We start from the raw sequence: 20,890 nt of genomic DNA, 5'->3' as shown, positions 1-20,890 counted from the left end.
AGAGGAGGTGGGCTGGGGTAACTAAGTATTCAGCAGGAGACCAAGCTGAGACTTGGGGCTAATGGGGGAGACAGGCAGGAACCAGACTCCACCGTGTGGACACAATCCAGCAATGCTTGCCACACACTGCAAGGAAGCAAAAATGGAGTTAATGCATCAACTGCTGGGGAGAAGACCCTGCTGAAGGAGTGAGCCTTGTGCCTCGCAGATGTGAAAAGCCACTTGTAGTAATTGCAAGGAAGGGAAAACAAAAGCCTTTATCTCTGGAGGGATGACCTTGCAGGAAAAATACAATCCGTGTATTATTTCCATGCATTTTTTTTTACTATGTTTAGCAAAGGAACAGGGGCAAGGCCCATGTCAGTAATTTTATTTTAATGAGTTGCAAATTCAAGTGATCAAATGTAAAATTCACCTGTTCCTTGCGTGAACTACTCAACAATTAAGCAGAGATAATTCTGAGATGCTGGGGGATGATATAATAGAGTGGGAACGCAGGAGAAAATTTTCTTTGCTAAGAACAAATTGCCATGAAGAAAGCACATGCTCGAATCCAAGCCGTGGCCAGGTGGCTGAGCTGTCCTCAGGTACCACTGCATTGATTGACTTACATGGGAGGAGGCTGATAAGGTTTTTCCAATGTAACGGGTACCTGAAGTTCTCATTCCTTGCAGTCCTTCACTGGCTGAATCGTACTGAGACAGCAGGAGCACAGGGTTGTCAAAGATGTGAGCATGTACAGAAGACCACAGAAGACTACAAGAAGTAAATCCTAAACCTGTACCTTCGCCTCAGGAATTTCTAGCTTGAAGGCTTGTGCAGAAAAGACCAGCACACGTTCCTGGATCCTCATTATGGTATTTTAAGCATCTGCTAGCTCAGTTAGAGAAAGAGGTGTCACCACACATTTTAAAGTTTACACCTAGAGCTGCTACCCTGTTACACATTTTAACTGCTGGAGCAGAAGGACGTGCTTCTACCTCTCAGTATTTTTAATAGTAATACCATGGAACATCTTGAAGCATCAAAGCATTTTTTTAAATTGTATTGCTATATATCTGCGTTTTACAATAGATAATGTCTCTTGAATGGTAACAGGAATTGCCTCTCAGGAACTTGTCAGAAGTATTGTTTTATTGTGCAAACTTGTCACAGAAACTCTTCAGTGTCATTTGCTCTGCTAGCTATAGGAGTATGCTATTTTTTTGTAATTAGTCAATAGGTTGTCACCGTTTTGCACTTGCTTATGCAAAACTCTTAATTTTCATTACTCCCACTGGGAGCATTTTGCTGCATCCTAGTCAACACAGAATGAGGATCACTCTTGACCATGTACGTCAGGCAGTAACAAGACATGAAAAAGGAAATTCTGGTGGCAAGTCCTGTTCAGTTCAGCTAGCTACAGATACGATCAATCAAAAGAGGTCAAGAAGCAGGATATGACATGGGGTGCAGTAACATTTATACAACTTGCAACCCTTGATTTTCAGAGTTTATTTTCAATACTGTCCTAAAGATGCAAAGGGAACGGTGGCTAGTTTTCAGCTAAATATAATTTATTTCATATTTTACATTTAATATCAGATCAACAGAACATTGATCATAAGTGAAATAAAAACCTACAGCAGGAGCTGGTCACAACTGAAGAGTTTTGTTTTGTTTTTATTTAAAAAAGTGAACAACACTTAATTGTATGAACTTGTTTGGGAGTGGGGGCATCTCTTACAGACCAGCTCAAGTAAGCCTGTTTTTGGAAATCTAATTCTCTTGTTACAGTTACTTGCAGCAGGGCATTTAAGATCAGGACTTGAGCAAAGAGAACCATGGTTGAAAAGAAAAAGGGACCAGATACATGTCAGGAAATGATTTATGGTAATAATTGTCAAGAGCAGCAATGCACTGCCAAGATACTTTTTTTCCTGTCTCACACATGTAAGCCACAAAGGCTGCTCTAGGACTCACCAGGAGCAGAACTGTGACTCAGACACAATTACTCCTTTTCTCCGTAACCAACACCCCCCCAGATTTCGGCAGTACTGACATACACAGCATTTAGTAGATAGTACAGGGCTGCCATTTCTATTTGCTGTGTCACTAGGACAGGACTGCTGCTAAACCATCAGCATGGCTTCCATGCAAGACTAACGCAGCCAATTTATGTCACAACTGACGTTTTTTTAGAAGAAGGCTGAACTTTACATTTTCAGCTCTCTACCCCATTTGGCTTCTCACTTTGGTCTGGTTTACTTCTGTAAATTACATTCCTCTTTTTCCTAGAAATAAATTACATGAATTGTCCTTCTCCCCAGTTTGCTTTCCTACTTTCCTGAAAACATTGACAGGAGATGGTTCTGGGTGACAGAAGAAGAGTTAGTAAGATCATTATGCCTAGTGTCCTCATCCGGAATAGCAGTGTTTGAAGTGAGCAGCTGAACGGATTCATATGGAAGAGATCCATGTCACTACAAAAAGCAAAGAGCTTCATTCCAAACATACTTGTTCTTAACAAGTACATTTCAAATACAGAATTAGGATGGAAAATGAGTTCTGTCCTCTTTCCAACAAAAGGATTTACACAAAAGACTGGAGGTGGCCTTAACTCAGAGAACTTAACTTTCCCTCAGGAGTAGAAAAAGTTATGTTACCTACCCCAGTAAGCACGTGGAGAAGCGAGAACAAGTCTTCTTCCTTGTTCAGTGCAGGAAGATGTATGTGAGACTGCACAAATGGACTGTGGCTAAATGGCAACTGGGAAGATGGCTGCATGACGGGTGGTGCTCAGTGCCCGCTCACACAACCTCAGCAGAAAGCACTGCGCGTTCAGAGTCATGTCGCTTTATTGGTTACTGAGCCACAATTCAGAGAAGTATTGCCTTGGAGTCACCTTGAGAAGCAAGTTCTCTCATTTTTTCTCCTAACATAATTGGTAGGCCACCACCTGCTATATAGATAGTAAAAATAAAAATGTCTCTGTTCGAACTTGGAGCATCTGGGGGAAGGTTTTGCAGTTTCCGTTGACCCAGGTACCGTAACAGAAGCGCACACTCTCACCAGATTAGCCGTCTGCATCGATTCTGTGAGCTGTTGGATGAGAACAGTAAATGGATACACGCCACTTTCTAGACACATCCTAGCTTGACCTTAACTACTGTATCAGGAACATTCCTGGTCACTCAGTTGGGCCAACGAAGCAGTCTAGAGTTAACAGGGGTTTGTGCCATTTAGCTAACTGCACAGGTCTACAGTGGTACCAGTAAAACACGTCACTAGTAGATGATGTCTCACAAAACGATTCTGGCAGAGAAAACATGAGGAAGAAATCTGGTGCAGGCCAGACGTGAATTGCCTAACAGGGATACCAGCAGCTGGAGGAAGCCTCTGCTTCTAACTCAGGTCTATCTAAGGTTAGATGGCATGAAGAGTTGCATTCATCTGCTGGTATGAAGAGCTGCTGTTGAGGTCTTTTACAGTCCTAATCCAGAGGTATATTATGGGTCAGTCCAATTCAGTACAGAGCAATGCTCTATATCCCACCACTCACTAACCAATGGGAGGTACCTCCAGCATGCCAGCAGGAAAACCTCCAGCTGACAGATCCCAAGCAGCAGCAGAACAGCATCACTGCCACCAGATCTTAGACTGGAAGGCAGCACGCTGCTTCTCCTCATAAATCTGAGGTAATCCTTTACTGGGTCCTGAAGGAAGGAGCTACTTACATTGCTTTGGTATCCTAAGGGCCTCATTGTCAGCTGACATCACTTGGTGCAGAACTCCCCGGAACTGGTAAAGCACTTTCAAACTCTTTTCCTCACCCACGCAGGGGTCGTAGAAACCTGGAAGCCCAACCTTTAAACACAGAAGGATAGACTGAGCATTAGGGAATGGACTTTTGCAGATCTTCAACTGACCAAAACCTTTTACTAGTGACAAAACTAGAAGAACAAAGTTTTGTTGGTAATGAGATGAGAAGCTAAGAAATTACATCCCCAATGGCAAGTTCTAAATGCAGAAAAGATTGAATCAGGGGGTCAGGAAGTTGCTGGTGTGCAGCCCCAGAATCTCTAACACACACTGTTCCACACAGAACACTGAGACACTGTTTCTTTGACATTGGAAATGCTCAGAGAAACGATTTCCTAGAGGTTCATAACGCTTGTACAGAAGTGGCTTCTGTAAATTGACCTAGAGTTACTAGCTTCAAACACACTGGAGAAACTCCCTAGTAGGACAACACACGGTTCAATCAAAATTCTGAGTCACACACTTAAGCGCCTGAGTATATGCTTTGACATTAGAGCTACGTACCTTGGATGCCTCTGTAAGGATGAGCTTAGAGTCCTTCACCAAGCACTGCAGGGGCACAGTCACATCTATTACTTTCACCTTCTCATTCTTCCGGCTGTTGTCATTAACAAACTTCCCATACCAGGCATTCACTACAATCAGACCTGCATTTCATATGAAACCACAGATGTGATGAAAGGCTTGCCACCAACAGCTGTGCAGACACTAATGGAAAAAACATCCAGCATTTTCTATTTTTTTTTTTCTTTCAATGATATTTAAATCCTCCTTGCCTGGCCCCATGTTTCTCAAGACAGAAGCACATTTACACTTGGGTGCTTGTTAGCAGTCTTCAGTGATAGGACAGAAGGACATGACTTAAATGTCACCCTGATGTGACAGTCCAAGTGAATGTCACTCAGCCTACTTTGGAAGAGTCTCTTGGAAATTGCTAGCGAACATCAGAACTCATTTCCATTATGATCCAAGAGTAAGCTGTGTAGATTAGATATCAGCAGAACCCAAACTTTAAACTTTCGCACATTCTTATACATAAACTCTCTTTTGTGCAGAGATGAATCCAAACTGTTGTCTACATCCTAGTGATCGATTATGTAATCTGCCCCAGGACAACATTCAGTGCATCCCTAAGCTTTGACACCAGATGCTGAATCACAGTGGGCCTTTCCCAATAGGTGCACAACAGCAATTATACGATGCTTCATGCCTCCCTTAACCACCTCATGTTTGTATTGTTCCTTTCTCTCTTCAACTTTATGGAACAAGGAAGTGGTGTTACAATCTTTACCCATTCTGGCTTCCTCTGCTTCAATTATCCTCCGGACAGACTCTTGCATTAACCGGACCTGTCAAAATACAAGGGATAGAGTAAAAATCAAGCAGTGTCAGGCACTGGGTCCCAAAGGGACAAGCCAAGTAAAAACAGCTTCCTCCAACTAAGAGGGCTTAGTTATGGGAAAGACTTACTGCAGCTTCTGCCTCCTGCTTCTTCTGAAGGATGTCGCTGGCAGTACTCTCCCTTTGCTTCTCCAGCTCCCTGGCATAAGGAAATCAACATCACATCAGGTGTACACAATGAATGGAATTCAGCCACAAAGTGGCAAATGTCTACTTACCCACCCCAATTACAACTGACCCACAATCTCACTCAAATGAGTTGGGTTTCAAGGTTCTTCCCCACCTTTCAAGATATTTTTGTAGCCTTCCAGAACTCAGTAGTATTGACGATGTAGTGTAACACAGTGCTTCAGCTGGACATTCCAACCTTTGCACCAGACTCCCAGAAGCACTTGAGCAGGACTTCCCAGCTCTGTATTTCAAACACAGTCTTGCTAGCTCACCTCTCCTTTTGTGCCCTGAGGTAGGGTTTGATGATTAGCCTGTGCATGGCAAAGTAGATAACTAGGGGTCCCACAGTGGCATAAAATACAGCACTGGGAAGCAGCTGATCTGTTAGGTGGACAGGGAAGAAGTAGGTCTGGCTAGCCCTGTTCAACCTGCAACAAAAAAAAGAACAGTGACAGGTCAGAAGAAATGCAGAGTTTAATGTGCTTGATTAAATATACTTTGCAGCAGCAACAACCCCCAAAGAAGAGGAGATAGAAATGAACACTGAACACTCACAAATATGAAACAGTTGTAAACCTGAACATGGCAATGGTAAAGCAGTCAGCTAACGCCACCAAGAGCCACTGTCATAAGGTAGATCTCTGTTGTGCTAATACCTGGTAATTCTTAAGTGCTTTATTAATCTTAGGAGAATCTGTTTGGTCATTACTTTAATCAGACAGTGGGACCAACATCATCATGAAGAGAAAAGAAAATGGTAATAGAGAAGGTCTATGTTCACAACCCCAGCATGTGCCTTCAAGGAAGGAGTACATTAACGTTCTTCTGAAGTTTATTGTGACATTTACTTTAGAAAACACTCTTCCTGAGACTGAGATCTTAATGTCTTTATATTTTCTTCATCCTGGCATGCCCTCTGCTGGCAACAGTTAAAAAGTGCACTACAGTTTATAAACCCTTGAGAATTTGGCATTTGTGAACTGCCTTATTAATAGTATAATCATCTATATTAGTTAATGATAATTCACTAATTTGAGTATATACCTATGCACAGTGTTGTATAAATGGAATGCAATTAAATACATTTCTTCTAATAATATTTTTGGAAGTCTTCCATTCACTTACCATAATGCTCTAAAACTTAACCTTTATTTTCAGAGTATTTTGATGCATGCACGCAACAGTCCCCAAAGAGGTGTTTCAGGCTCAGAGTAGTATGAGCACAGCTTGCATTAGAGGTGAGGGCAGTTGCAACCTTTTAGTGATAATGTCAATATACCTGTATTGCCTTAAGACTGGGACCTTCCCACCTGAATTTCTGAACTAGAATAATGCAGGTTATGGTCAGCCTCTGCAAACAACAGTTATAATCTTGAACTGACTTGATTTTCAAAGACACTCCTTGGGGAACTCCAACACTGACAGTGGCTCCTAAAATGCTGTGTCTGGAGATCTTCCTCTCTGCTCCGTACTCCACTATGGTCCCAAAGAAACCCGCCCTAGAATGGGAAAACCGAAAACTGGTAAGACAGGGAAGACTCTAATTTCTCTTTACTGAATTCTGTTTAGTGTAACTCCCCACCAGGTAAATCATACAGCAGATATATTGTGTGCACCACATGTTGGCTACAGGAAGAATCGCACTGTACCTACAAGATAAGATTAGCCTTTTCAGCTAAGTAAAGGAGTTAGAAAACTACAAAAACTTCCGACTTTCTTATTGGCAATGATATGGAGGTATCAAACACACAGGTATTTTATGTTCAGCTTATCTCAAGAGACACACAGAACTAAGCCTCCAAGACACTCACTTCAGTCATTTATCCACTATAATTAAAGAAAAGCAGATTCCAAAAGACTACATTCAATTTGTGTGGAACGTGAAGCCCTACAAAAGCAGGAGATAACATCCTTCAAGCCCCGAGCAACGCAAATTTCCTCTTGCACACTTACTTGAGAGAACCTTTCACTCGTGTTTGATCCTCATCCTGAAACTTATGCTGATAACTGACCATCATGAAAGAATGAGGGATTCCCAGCTGAAATACAAAAGGCACAAATTTATGAAAACATACCCTTGGCCACTTTTGAATGTTCCCCCTACATTTCCTGTCTTATCCTTTAAGTGGCACAGAAAACATAGCAATGTCTGCCACTTACTTGTCACAGCCCACAATCTGTGCAGTCTGTGTTGACCATCCTAACCCTAATCTGAGCTGATCCACATCAGATGTCAGGTTGCTGGGTACAAAGTGCTGTGCTCTGTCAAATGCAGCTGGTCAGCTATGTTAAATGTTCTTAAGAGACGGTATCGACTGCTCCTTTACCCTCTATTCCCAAGCCAAAACACTGCTGGAAGAGAAAATCTGAGACACTGTCCCCTGCACACAGCAGCAGGACTCTCACCTGTAACGCCACTGTGAAATGGCTGGTCTTTGTATCCCGGACGATGCTCGTGTTCATGGCTGACTGGATGCCCCACCGCCACTGTAAGTATCCCATCGTGTTCTTATCAAGGTTGCGGGCTAGAACTGTGGTGAGGCCTGGGCGGATCCCACGGGATGAAAACTGCAGAGCACAGTTTGTAGTGATAAAACTAGAAGGAATGAGAAAAGCCTCATCAGGCTCTCCAGAAGGCCTCAAATTCTCTCTTGCATGTGAGCCTCGCTGGATGTGCAGAGACTGTCTTGCAGAAAGCATGACCCCTGAGGGTTTAAGGAAAAACTCCAAACTAATTTATATTGTACTGGCCACCACTGTACCTCCCCAGAAATGTATGCTCATGCCCTAGTTTACTGGACTGTGCCACAGCACTGCAATCCACACAACAAGCTCCCTTCCAATCTTTGCCCTTCTGCCCTAGGCAGAAAAAAATCTGGTCATCTGCTTAGAACTGCTTTCCTACAAAACTAGCTTAAGAAATGGTAGCTTTTTACTGATCTGCTATGATCCAGAAGTTGTTTCTGTTTTAAGAAGTGAGAAACATACCATCTTCTGGTCAGTAGGTAGCCCTTAATATCAGTAAAGCTTCATGGAAAAGAAACCCTATAGTTCCTCCTGAAGTAGGAAAACAGTACAGTAACAGTAGTCTCTTAAAACGTAGCATTTTCACAAGAGGCTTAATAATACTTTGTAAAGACTAAAAGCTTCTCAGTATCTGCGCTAAATACAAATTTCCTACCATGAAGATGATGTTGTATCTTTAAACTAATCATAAGACGTGTTTACTCGAACAGTGCAATACAGATTTATATACAAAGAGCCTCTACTATTAGTCCTCTATTGATCTAAGAACATGTACACATTTTTCTGGCTGACTACAGCGACATCAGCTCTCCATTTTAGAACAAGCTTCTATTGATCTCTTTGTGAGATCATGTCTTGAGTATCATGATTTCATGACAAGATCAAATACAAATTAACGAAGTAGAACAAAAACCCTCCTTAAAATAGAAGCATTAAAATAGAGGATGCTAACACACAAAAAGAATACAGGCATTTTGACTGGCACTAAAACACCAGCTAAAGTCTAAAGAAGAAAGACATTATTTTGTAGGACAGAAAACAAGTCTAGAATTAACATGAAAATGAATTCAAGCTGTTTGCTTCCTTAGTGTGAAATATTAACCGCTAAACCATTTTTGCAATATTTACCATCTTGGTGTAAGATTACGGAATATCTTCAGACCGAAGAGAGGTCCCTGAAGGTCTCCTGCTCCGAACTCCAACTGTTATAAAGGCACAATGCCGAATAGTTAGAAGAAAACATCTTTTGCAAGTGACAAAGTATGTCACAAGCATCATTTACACCACAGGTATTTTACACATTTCTGAATATTTACTGCATATTTTAGCATCCTCTCTTTTCTGCTAGCTTTGCATTTAGAACAAGAGGTGTCTCACTGAGTGGTGTCATCCTGAGTAAAACAAAGCCGTTTTTGTAGCCCTACATGCTAACTAGCACCTGGCTCTGGCTGCTCCAGCAAAAACAGAGAAAACACCACCACCATAGCCCTCCAGTGGCAAATCATGAAGCCAGGCTGGTGCGCTCTGAGTGTAAGAGTCCTTGTCTTTAATGTTCACCACTTTGATGCAGATGGCCTTGCAGATAACTGGAGAAGAACGGTTAGGACAGCCTCACAGTAACTGTTGTCAGCAGTTCTGCTGCTGCACAGTCTCAGTGTCTGCAAAATGCGCCTGCTGTTTCAGACAATAGTCTGGGTGATTTCCAGGGCTGCTATTCAATGTTTATTTGGTGCTGTCCATTCTCATTAACAGAGGCAGTTCTTTGACCTGACACCTCCCTCGACAATCCTGCAGAAACAGTTCCTACTACATCTGCATCTCCCTAGTAGATTTGTTATATGGGTCTTTTTTTTTTTTTTTTTTTTTTTTGACTTTTTCAGTTATCTGACTCTTGACTATATCTACAAGCTCCTATGTTATTAACATTACAAAAGCCCAATATAAATCAAATGCCTCCAGTCCATGAATTTCCAAATAAGTGGAAAATTCCCATTTCTCACACACTGAGGAAACAGGTTAACAGCAGCTGATGCACAAAAAGGACTTGCAGAAAGCAGATACCTGCCAGCCACAACAGCAACACCACAAAGCATCTCCAATAAAGACATCAGTCTCATGCAACAGAGCTTGTGCTCGTATAAAAGGAGTCACCACAGGTGATTACCTGGGACCTTTTAGCTACTTCGATCATACCTGCCTGCAAGTTAAACTATTTCCCCCCATAGATACAAAAATGCATAACATCGAGTGCTCTTACCTCTCCCCATCCCTTGGCAGATGTCACCCGTCTAAGAGCAAGATTAATTGATCCACCTCCATTCCCATTCTGGGTAGAGAGGTTACCAGACAGTATTGCTGTGTCCGTGGCAGTTAGTGGTGCCTGAAAAAATTAACGTATTGTTACCAACATGATCCCAGTTCACACATTTAATGCATACTCTGCAAAGACATGATCAAACCTGCAGGTGAGTGCAGACCGTAAGCAGAGACAGTTAACACTACAACTGAAACCTCGTCATCCACTACGTCCAGGTGTTCAAACCAGACACAGCCACACTTGCTCTAAATTTTGTAGTCAGAATGCACCAAAGCCAGATAATTCTTACAGTATCAGGTGCTTGTGACACTGACGTACCACCTTGTAGTCCTGACCTTATTTGCAATCCCTTTTAATCTTGCTAGCAGACTAAATTTCTTCAACCCTTTGTAACTGAGTATATACATTTTCCCTTCTTTTTCTTACCTGTATCCTCAAATTCGGATGATGTGTGTGTTGTGGTTTAATCAGGACAGTGTGTTTTTATATACTGAATGCTCTGTGTTTAGAAAAAAACTAGATACCTGTTTTTAATCACAATTCAGCCTCCCTGCTAGCAGGAAAGTAGGACCACTATAGTGTGCAAATCTGTCCCTACATATAAGACATGCAGTCTTATAGGAACTGAGCCTCCCACCCACACCGGTTAATCACGTCCCCCCATGAAGAGAGACGAGAACCCCCCTGAGCAGTGTTTCACTTTCTGCTGGCTTGCACTTCCTCGTTATCTCAGGCCCTGACCCACACCAGACGCAATGCCTGCCTGTCCTCCTTACCTCGATGGACTGGGATATGTGCATTTTGTTTATTTCAATCTGGGGAAAGCTGCTCCCTTGTACATCTTCATATTCTTCATCATAACGATCAAAGAGGTCAGTGGCATCTATTCCAACACTAATGGTTCCCTAAGGAACAAGTGAAACAAGTACCTATTATTAACAAACATCCAACATATCCAGGCCAACTGGCTAAAGTATCTTTATAGGCAACTAGTTAAAAGATTTGTTTTGCTTTTTCTTGTTTTATAATTACATTTTCCACTCTAAAATGCATTTCTTACCCATTAAAGACAAACAAAAATGTTTGCAGTATTCTAGAACAGCAATATAAATCATAAAATAAACTGGATAAAAGACAAGTTTTTTTTATTTTTCAGGAGGAATGAAAGCAACCTGTAGCACTAGTGGAAATTTTTTCTGTTGTTAAATGTAACAGAAGTAGGTAGGACATTTTCATGCAGAGGGTATCTCCTTCCCCCACCACTGACCCTCCTCCACCAATTTGTCAATATTTTAAAGTTGAATCAATATACTTCAGAAATGAATCTTCTTCAATGGAACTTGGCCAGAAATTCTCTAAATGCTTTCTTCTTATGAATTATCTCAAAAAACTTTGCATTGTTCACTTGTAATTGAGCTCGTCAGTCAACATTTCATTTTCTTTTCCCTAGCTTATATCTCATAATCAGAAGAAAAGCTTGACAGACTTTTAGCAAGTGGTAAATATTTCCTTTCTCAGGCCACAGAAATAATGCCTTAAGCTTATTCCTACAAAAACTAGGCCACAGCTAGATAGTCTGTCTACCTGCTGCTGTGTTCAATCATACTAACTGCAAGAATGGCTTCATTTGAAAAGGGCATGATTAGATCCTTGTCTGGGTCATATAATTTCAAGAGGCTTTTGAAAACTTCCCTATAGATCAATTAAACAGCATTACAGCTCGTATAAAATGTACCAGTTGCAAAAAAAAAAAACAAACCCTATGCACAAGCATAGAATTAACTGAGCAATTTGTATGAACAACCCTCAGTAACTGGGTAGGTACAAAAAACATTCACACAGAGTCTAAGTGTGGACAGAATAAATTCTTATTTCAATCTGACTCAGAATTTTTCCATGCTCACTGCATTCTAATAAAATCCTGAACCTTAAAAAATGAAGAATTGCAGAGCTTGACAGGACTCAGAACTTCTGTTTGGTTTGGCTCCCAACTATTTATTTACTGTGGAGATTCCTGACCTCTTCTCAATGTTTATTTTCTGATTGCTTGCACAGAAAAAAAAATTATAAATATTAACATAGAAAGTGCAATTATTTTCAGGAGAAATCTGGAATAAGAGCTGCGTCCCATTTTTATTTTTATTTTTTACAATTTATTCTAGAAAGGCTGTTGAATTTCAAATCAATTACGCTTATCTTTCTGTTTGTGGTGATACAAATGACAAGGTCCTGCCCTTTATGCAGAACACTACTTTTCAGGCATGAGCTGCAAAGTCACCTTCAAGGGATCTGCTCTTCAAACGCTACAACTTCTTCAGTTTCAGGCCTCTCATATGTTGTGTTGTTCCTTGAAACAAGGCCAAAGTAACAGTGAAGCAAGGCAAAACTGCCAACTGCCTAGGAAGCTGTGCAGCCCTGTGCTGCTGCTCCAACCGTCTGGAAAGCAACCGAGGAAAATAGCCAAAGAGAAACAAAGAGTGCCAACTTCACTCAATGAAATTCCAATAAATGCAATCCAGAGTGACTGCTCAAACACGTTTAAGTAAAGGTGAACTTTTATTTTAACAAAGCAGAGAACTACTGCTGTTTTTTTCTGATGCTATTCATTTCAAAGAAGTATAAAACCCAAGATCTTCATAGCAGATGCAGGACAGAAAGGTTTTCCACTTGGAGTGCCACATTCAGTGAAGAACCTCTGCCAGACTGCAACTTTAAATTCCAAGTTAAATGTTTTTAAACAAAGGTTATCAAACTAAGTAGCAAGCATGTTGAATTTGAGTGGCAAAAAGAAAATTAAAAGATACATATTTTCAACTCAGATCAGAAAATAAGCAGCAGTAAAGATTTCTTAAGTATTTGCACTAAAGAAATTAAAAATATTTTTATAGCAATCTGTTTAATTGTACTGCAATACTTGTACTCTGTTAGTATGTACAAAGTTGTAAACATTCCTGACATTCATTGCACCTAATTTCTTTCAATCATACTCAAAATTTTATGATTTCTGTTTTCACACCTATGAATTTTAAAACAAGTATTCCTTTCAATGAAAATGAAGAAGTCAAAAGGAAAACATCTGGACCTATTCATGGAAATCTCCAAGATTCATTCAGAGGAAAGGAGCATCTCGGTTTCCTCCTTTGTGGCGTCCCTCCCTCAGCCTCAGCAGAGCCTCTATTTAGTTTCTTTTTGCTGAAGTGAGCAGCGAACTCCATGCAGGTATTTTACCTCCTGCCAAGCAGGTGAAGTCACCCTCAGAGACCTATAGGTCCTGGCAAGGAAACTGGCTCACACACAAGTACAGGAAAAGCAGCAGATGGTAGTGTTAAAAATATTCCCTGAGAACGACAGCACCCCCTATGCCACCGGATAATAGAGAGGGGAGTGCTGCTACTCGCAATTCCCCATCAGCCACCTGCTCAGACCATTGGAAAAGGAAAAACACTCCCCAAAGTACGAACAGCAGGGAAAAGCTGTAAAGCTCTGCTCAGAAGTTGGCTGTGCAGGCTCAGCAACATGCTGCAAAGTACACCAGCTCAGCAGGGTGGGAAGTCGGTAACAGCACTACAGAACCATCCTAAGTGTTATCTGGCATCACCTTTTAAAATCACCTTTATTTAACATTCCTGCAAATATGAAACAGTTGCTATTGATGAAATTACGAGACGTGCCAGAGAGGAATATCCTCCATCCTCATCTTTTTCCAAATGGATTTGCCTTCTGAAAGGTGACATATGGAAGCGAGGCTAAGCCTTGAGGGACCTACACTTCTTAAATGTTGACCTTCCACAGCAGGAAAATAATGGGATTTAGTTTCTCCGAACAGGAAGCTGTTCTTCTCAAATCAAATAATGAACTTTTCAACCGTTCTGCATGTCTTTGAAAGTGAAAACAAAACTCTAAAAGCAAATAATAGATTCAAATCAAAACCTGCCACATTGCCTACATCTGGTTATTGCTCAACATTTCTGGTTAAAATGCTTTATTTTGCTGGTGCCATTTTATAGAACTAACAAAATGTTGGAAATTTAAAAAAAATCTCGTGCTCATGTATGAAATGATCACAGCTGTGCCACTAATTCCACAGGAACACTGCCTGGAGAGACATTTCTATAGGATGCCAATCAGCAATTGCTGTAAACACCCAGATGGCTAATTTTATCACAGGACACAGAGGCTGAGGCTTACAACCCAGCTCTGCTTTTTACTGCTCACAGCCACGGCAAAATGCCCAGATAAAATGTCAAATTCCTGAAGTCACAGGGTTATGTGGAGATTACCATGCTCTCTCTGCCAGTATCTTTCTGACCCCAATCACCCTCATCTCCGACAGAGACATTTTGACTTGCCCCATTTTGTGGCATCCAGAAGTCTCTTCCTGCCTGGAATATGTTGTCAAGTCATATTTACATATCACCTGCTGTTTATTTACCCTTCCAGTACAAGCAAGTTCTTAATATCTGTACATTAATCACAACAGCCGGGAGATCCATATTAGTCAATTTGACTCTGGAGATACCCATTTTTCTATCAAGAATATAAGCATTTATAAATAAAACAAATTCTGCTATCTCATAAGTTATTCTTCTGAGACAGAGAAAGTTTCTTTGTCTATATAAATATCTGCAGTTACCTCAGGGTGGAGAGAGGAAAACTAAGGCTCCCCACCATATTTCTATCCTACATGAAAGAAACAGATTTCGAACAGGGGGTTCAAAAATAAGCAATAAAATCATTCCTGATAGTTTAAGGAGAAAAGAGGTAGGGAAGAGAGAGGGAGAAAAAAAAAAAAGCTAACTGGCAGACTAAAGTCTAAATACACTAGGTGAATGTAGATGCAACTCTCAGATAATGTTATTCACTGCCTGAAAACCAAGACTTTCCTGATTCTTTGAAACCTCACTCACTGGGAATCCTGACAAAACCTGGGTTTGCCTACCTATTTATCAAGCCAAGAGCCTGCAAGGCCATTACTATTCTAAACTACTGGAGTACTCAAGTCCCGGCAGGTGACAGGAAGCAGTGGTTAATCATCATTTCCATATTTCCCTGCCATTCCAATGCTACCACAAGCAGATCATCCTCATCACAGGATTCTTCATCATCCCTAAACAGTCAAGACTCAGCTGTGAGGTGGGTCATTTAGGGTCACTTTATTGCTGCTTAAATGGACTGAGAGATGAGAATGGAATATTCAATGATTCTCTTTGTAAAAGCGTAATGAAACTATCTTAAAACAGGCATTAACTGAAACTGGCAAGATCCCAACCCTGCTCAGGTTGATTTTGCCCACTGTGCTGCAAGTGCTCACAGTGAGCAGGAGGAGTTCCACTACCCATCTGGTTTGGTAGCTGCCTCATATTTTTTGTTGGTTTCAAGGCTGCATTTGAATATTTGCCCACATTGTTGTGACGCTACAGCAGTGTTGAAGGGAAAAAACTATCAGGTAACTGCAGGGTTTCATTTTGGATATTTGGAAAGAATTCATAAAAATTTCAGTGTAAGGAATGTTTTCTTAAAATTGCTGAAAGAGGTATTTTACTCTGAAATTTATCAACAGAAAAAAGTAAGGAGAAATATTGTTCAAAGATCTAGCTTTTTTCCCCACATTTTCCAAAGAAATCACACATTCAAAAAAAGGAAAAGTAATGCACTAAGTGTGGATACCAAAGGGGATATTTACCATAGCCCTTCACTGAAACTCATCACCCTTGAATATTTCTAAAGATTTAGGGATTCACTGTTGAGACTGGGATGGTCTGCTTACCTTTGGATTCGTTCGCTGCTGTAGTCTTCTCTCTTCCCTCTCTCTCTGCAAACGCTCAAATTCCTCTCTGATTTCAGCTGGAGTTCTCTTCCTTTCCACAACCTGTTTAAAAAGAATTTGAATACACAAAAGATTACCAGAGAGAGAATGTCCAGGGCATTTCTGCTGGTGGAAATGAGGTCCACTGACCTGGGTACGCTCTAATACTTTGTCCCTGATGCTGCTGTAAGCTACTCTGCATGAGTTTTAATAATCAGAGTTTGGAACCAAACACCTGGGCCAGATCGAATGGCAAGCAAGAGAGTAAAACACATGCTTTGAGAGAAGTGAAATGGTCTTGTTCTTATCTACTCTCTTGAAAAAAATAGGACAAGAAGGTTTCAGACCACAGGTAGAAGACAGCTCAAAATGTCTGTTATATGCTGCCATTGCTACACATGACTTGCTACTAACCCCAAACTTGATCTTGGTACTGACTTGACACCATATAATATGATTTTGCAGCAAGCAGTATAATTTAATTGACTAAGACTGACAGAGGGGACTTAACAGGAAAGCCAGGAACAGATAAGCTCTTTTTCATAGCACTCTATAGCTGTTCCCTCCCCCACCTCCCAGCAAGACAGGAAAAAAAAAATCAAACCCACAGGCTAACTGGTATGGAAAAAAAAGTTTCAGATGAGAAAGACAAGCCTAGCTGGACAATACTGATGCATTTGTCTCAGACAAAGATGTTGCCTGTCATGGTAATATCCTATTAGAGAACTCAATGTCAGGTTTATTGTTCTCTTGTCAAGTAAAAAAAAGCAAGTATTCTTTGAAAACCCATTATAGTGTTCCAGGGAGGGAGCAGGGAGAAAAAGAGAAAGAAAATTAAACAAGAATGCCTTCTAGCAGACAGGCATTTTTTAACACCAAGGTGTCAGTGCAGCTCCATATTAACAAGAATTTCAGATAAACCTAGGTTTAGTCAATTCCACTGGCCGTAATGTGATAAATTTCTCTCACCTCCCATCCTTCCATCTCCAGTCCTCTCCTCCCATATATGTCATAGATGGCTCTGGTCTGTGGATCGCTAAGCACTGCAAATTAAAATCAAAAGAGGCAAGAACTCAGTATTTTTCCACAGTATTTTTCCAACAGGGTGCTGAGGCAAGTCAGGCATTGGAGCAGGTTGCCCAGGGAAGTGGTGGAGTCACCACCCCTGGAGGCGTTTAAGGCTGGATGTTGATTAGGGACATGGTTTAGTGGGCAATATTGGTGGCAGGGGGACACTTGAAGTAGGTGATCTTAGAGGGCTTTTCCAACCTTAATGATTCTATGATCTCGTTCATCGCAGAATTTATACTGCATTGCTCCTCTGATTTACAGGAGAGGAACAGGGAATAAAAAATTACCAAGTATCAGGAAATGTTATTACTATTTTGTAATAATATTTGTTTGTGCTCCAGAAAACCCCTGACCTTCATAAGCTTGGTGGACAAGGTTAAACAGCCGCTCAGCTTGTGTTTTCAGCTCTGGGTCTCTGTGCTTGTCTGGATGATAAAGCATACACAAACGGCGGTAGGCAGCTTTTAGTTCTTCCTGAGAGGCCTGCAAAAAGCAATAAAAATGAATTTAGACACAACCAAGGCTAATTAAAAAAGACCTTTCTCAAAACCAGCCTTAGAAGTCCAACAGCTATTATGATCCGTTACTTTTGCTTACACAAGATCAAGAACGGACTTCTCTTTCAGTGTAGGGACACACTGTTTACTTAAGCTAACAAAATGTTCAGTATTTTCCAAGCTATTTATAACATGACAAGTAACAGCAGCAGCTCATCAAGGTACACCTAGGTTAAAAAAAAAAACGTTAGGTAAAAACCAAACAAACAAATTCAAAACGAAATCTGTGTTCATATGCTGTTTTTACTACAATTAATTGGGGAGACTGCTATCTCCCCAATTCAGTTCAGAAGAGAAGAAAAACAAAGTCACCTCAAAGTCAAACTCATCTTGGTCACTTCAATACAGAGCTTTACACCAAATTCTACTTCTATTTTAATCCTCAACTTTCAAGCATATCTAACTATTGAAAAACACAGCAACTATCAAAAAACGTTGACTTTGCACATCTGTAAAGAAAATTAAAACTGTAATTTTATATTATTCCCATCACTGCTATGCTCCCTGGCATTTCCTTTCCTATACAGCAAGGACACTTGCTGTGCTGTGAGAATGGCAGGCACATCACGTCCCCTCAAAAATTCACTCACCTGCCATAGATGGATGAACAGAAGACCAGTAAGTCACTAAATGCATCAAGAAAAAAAATTGTGCTCACAACTACTCTGGAATTTTAGATGGCATCTGGCCTCATTCCAAAGACATTTGGTGAATAGAGATTTTGGATGGCTCTGTCAGAATCAATGGAATAATAAAACATGCCTTCCTTTATCATCTCCCAGAAGACAATCTCAGAGCAGGGTTTTGTTTTTTTTTTTTTTGACTCTAGAAAGTCCTGGTAGCTTCCCCTTTCTCACCTAGTTCCTTGTATTTCAGCCACTATCTATTCCTTGAAAGCTGATTAACACACATTTAGAGATGTAGTTACCAAAATCAACTGGAACTTCCCTGAAAGGCCCGGTTAGCAAATGCAGCTCCCAGGACGTCAGAGAGGTTCGTGCTGGCCAGCTAGGAAACCGTCCATGCAAGAATCGATTCCTGGGGCACTTACTGCAGAGCAGCAGAAAGCAGAGTACCACTTCTCTACACCAGGGGAAACATTCAGAGCAAAAAAAATGGAACAGCATCGCTGTTATTTGCTGGCCTCCTTCAACCAAACACAATCACCCTTTTATTACAGTGAGGGATTGTAATGGGTAGGAATACAACACAGCAAGTGATAAAGGGGCACCAAGACAATGCCTTCTGATATCTTCTGATAACAGATTTTAAAGACACAAGTTCCACCTACTCCTAATGTTCTGTGACTGAAGCTTTCCCAGTTTCCTAGCTTTCCCTTTGGAACCAAAGGCTATGAAGGTTTGTTTCCTGCAGTACTGTCTCCTTCTGACTCGCGGTGAGGAGAGTGAGGATTTCCATCTGAGGAAATGCATTCACCTGCATACCAGAACTACAAGTCCATTCAGTTTTTAGGACACCTCAGAATAGATGATTTCTTTGCACATTTGTACTACTTAATGTTATTTTTTTCTATATGATATAGCAAAAGTAAACCTGCTGAATTTGCCAGTCCCAAGACAGTCAGGTAACTACAGCCCAGCTACCTTCTTTTTACTACCTTGTGCTTTCTTGGACATTGAATTTAAACTAGATTGAAAAGGTAGGGGAATATAAAGCTCTAAAATGACATTCATTAATCAAATTAATGATAAATGGCTTAATGTGCTATTGATTATATAATAGAAATGAGCAGTTTCATTCTTCATAAATGCCATGTTCAATAAAACGTTAGATTGGGCCTTTCATCATCGCAGAATAGATTGGGTCATTGGTTCAATATTTCATGAGCGACAAGCTCTCAGAAACCACTAAAAGAAATACTGACATCATTTCAAGTTGCAATGAAACGCATAAGTCAGTAATAATCATATGCAACTTACATTTTTAATTTTGCCTGGAATTTTGGTAATAAAAGACGCACCATTTCCCTGCCTGGGGCTTAAACAACTTCACTCCGTGTTTAAGGCACGCCACCACATTTTTACTGGACTGAAATCCATGAAAGATTAACCACACACACACAGCAGAACATTGCCGCTCAGCAGGCTTACTCTCCTTCCCGCAGCTGCGAAGTTCCCTGGTTAACTCTGCCGTTAAGCTTGGCTGTCCCACCACGCAAATTCGCTCAGCAGACAAGAACCACAGAATGGCCTGGGTTGAAAAGGACCCTAAAGGTCACTGCACACCAACGCTACGCAGGATAGCACTACGGAATTTAATTATCCAGGGGTAATGAACAACCCAAGTACTACCCTCACGTGGAATTACTCCTTCAAAGACCATTCTTAACTCGGTTTGCAGCTCCCTGTTGTACCAAACCTGCATTTTCTGGCATCTGTCAAAGAGCTTAAAGTCTAGCTCAGTTAACTATTAAGCCCTCGCTGTTACCCTCCCTGGCAGCCACAGCGTCCGCGTGCTTCCCATCTTATTCTGAATCTTTCTATCTGCGCATCGGTGACATTTGGGAGCGTGAATTACAAAACCTGCCGAGCGATGTGAAAACACAACCCGAAGATTTTAACAAGAACCACACAGAAACCCTCCAAAAAAAGGATGCATCGAGTAACACAAGTCTGGACTTAGAAAAACCAACGGAGGCGTACAGATCCCTTGGATTTGGGCAAAAAATATGATTCTGACGTGGAAACGGGCTCCTCACCGGTGTCGGCGGCGATGCCCCCAGCTCAGCCTCCTGCCCCGAGCTAACCCCGCGCCAGGCCGCAGCCGGTGCCGGTGCCACCGTGAGGAGCCCGAGCGGAGCCCCAGGGGCACCGAGCGGCTCCGGGCAGCGCCCCCGGGACCCCCACCCCGCTCCCGGGACACGAGGCCGCGCTCCCTCAGCGCCCCCTCAGCGCCCCCTCAGCGCCTCCTCAGCGCCTCCCCCCCGCCCCGCCGCGGCCTCGCGCCCCGCGGAGGACGCTCACGGGAGGCCGAGCCCCGACCCCGCCGCCCTCCCGCGCCGCCCGCGGCCCTCCCCGCCCCGCCGCCGCCGCCCACCTCGCGCCGCACGTTGAGCAGCGCGTAGTAGTCCTCGTTGTCCGGCGCCTCCTCCGCCAAGGCCGCCGCCATCTTGCCGACCTCTCACCCCGCCGCCACCGCCGGCCGCGGCCCCGCCCCCACAGCGCCCCCCGGCGGCGCGGAGGGGGAGGCACCGAGCCCCCTCCCCACACACCCCCCCGG

At 42.0% G+C, this 20,890-nt stretch overlaps 1 protein-coding gene across 1 annotated transcript; it reads right to left on the bottom strand.

Annotated features, from left to right (window-relative positions):
* Positions 1 to 2,819: 2,819 nt before the first annotated feature.
* DNAJC11 (DnaJ heat shock protein family (Hsp40) member C11) lies at positions 2,820 to 20,865 on the bottom strand. Its single transcript, XM_068658433.1, has 16 exons — positions 20,708 to 20,865; positions 17,447 to 17,576; positions 16,992 to 17,065; positions 15,984 to 16,085; positions 10,993 to 11,121; positions 10,157 to 10,279; positions 9,028 to 9,101; positions 7,780 to 7,969; positions 7,327 to 7,412; positions 6,756 to 6,872; positions 5,646 to 5,801; positions 5,272 to 5,341; positions 5,093 to 5,150; positions 4,306 to 4,448; positions 3,717 to 3,846; positions 2,820 to 3,081 (listed from the first exon to the last, which is right to left on the bottom strand). The coding sequence occupies exons 1-16, from the start codon at positions 20,777 to 20,779 to the stop codon at positions 3,056 to 3,058; spliced, it is 1,680 nt and encodes a 559-aa protein (XP_068514534.1). The 5' UTR covers positions 20,780 to 20,865; the 3' UTR covers positions 2,820 to 3,055.
* Between the last annotated feature and the right edge of the window lie 25 nt (positions 20,866 to 20,890).

The sequence above is a fragment of the Anas acuta genome, chromosome 22 (assembly GCF_963932015.1).
Source record: "Anas acuta chromosome 22, bAnaAcu1.1, whole genome shotgun sequence".
NCBI lineage: Eukaryota > Metazoa > Chordata > Aves > Anseriformes > Anatidae > Anas > Anas acuta.
Note: the sequence above shows the minus strand (reverse complement) of the source record. Positions and strands in the feature narration are given on the sequence as shown.

Bases quoted from the DNA above. Each gene is read 5' to 3' on its own strand.
- DNAJC11 (XM_068658433.1), bottom strand. From the start codon at position 20,779: ATGGCGGCGGCCTTGGCGGAGGAGGCGCCGGACAACGAGGACTACTAC. The intron at 10,280-10,992 runs GTAAGGAGGACA...TAATTTTTTCAG, and splicing joins ACATATCCCAGTCCATCGAG to GCACCACTAACTGCCACGGA. The intron at 9,102-10,156 runs GTAAGAGCACTC...CCTTTATAACAG, and splicing joins CTGCCAAGGGATGGGGAGAG to TTGGAGTTCGGAGCAGGAGA.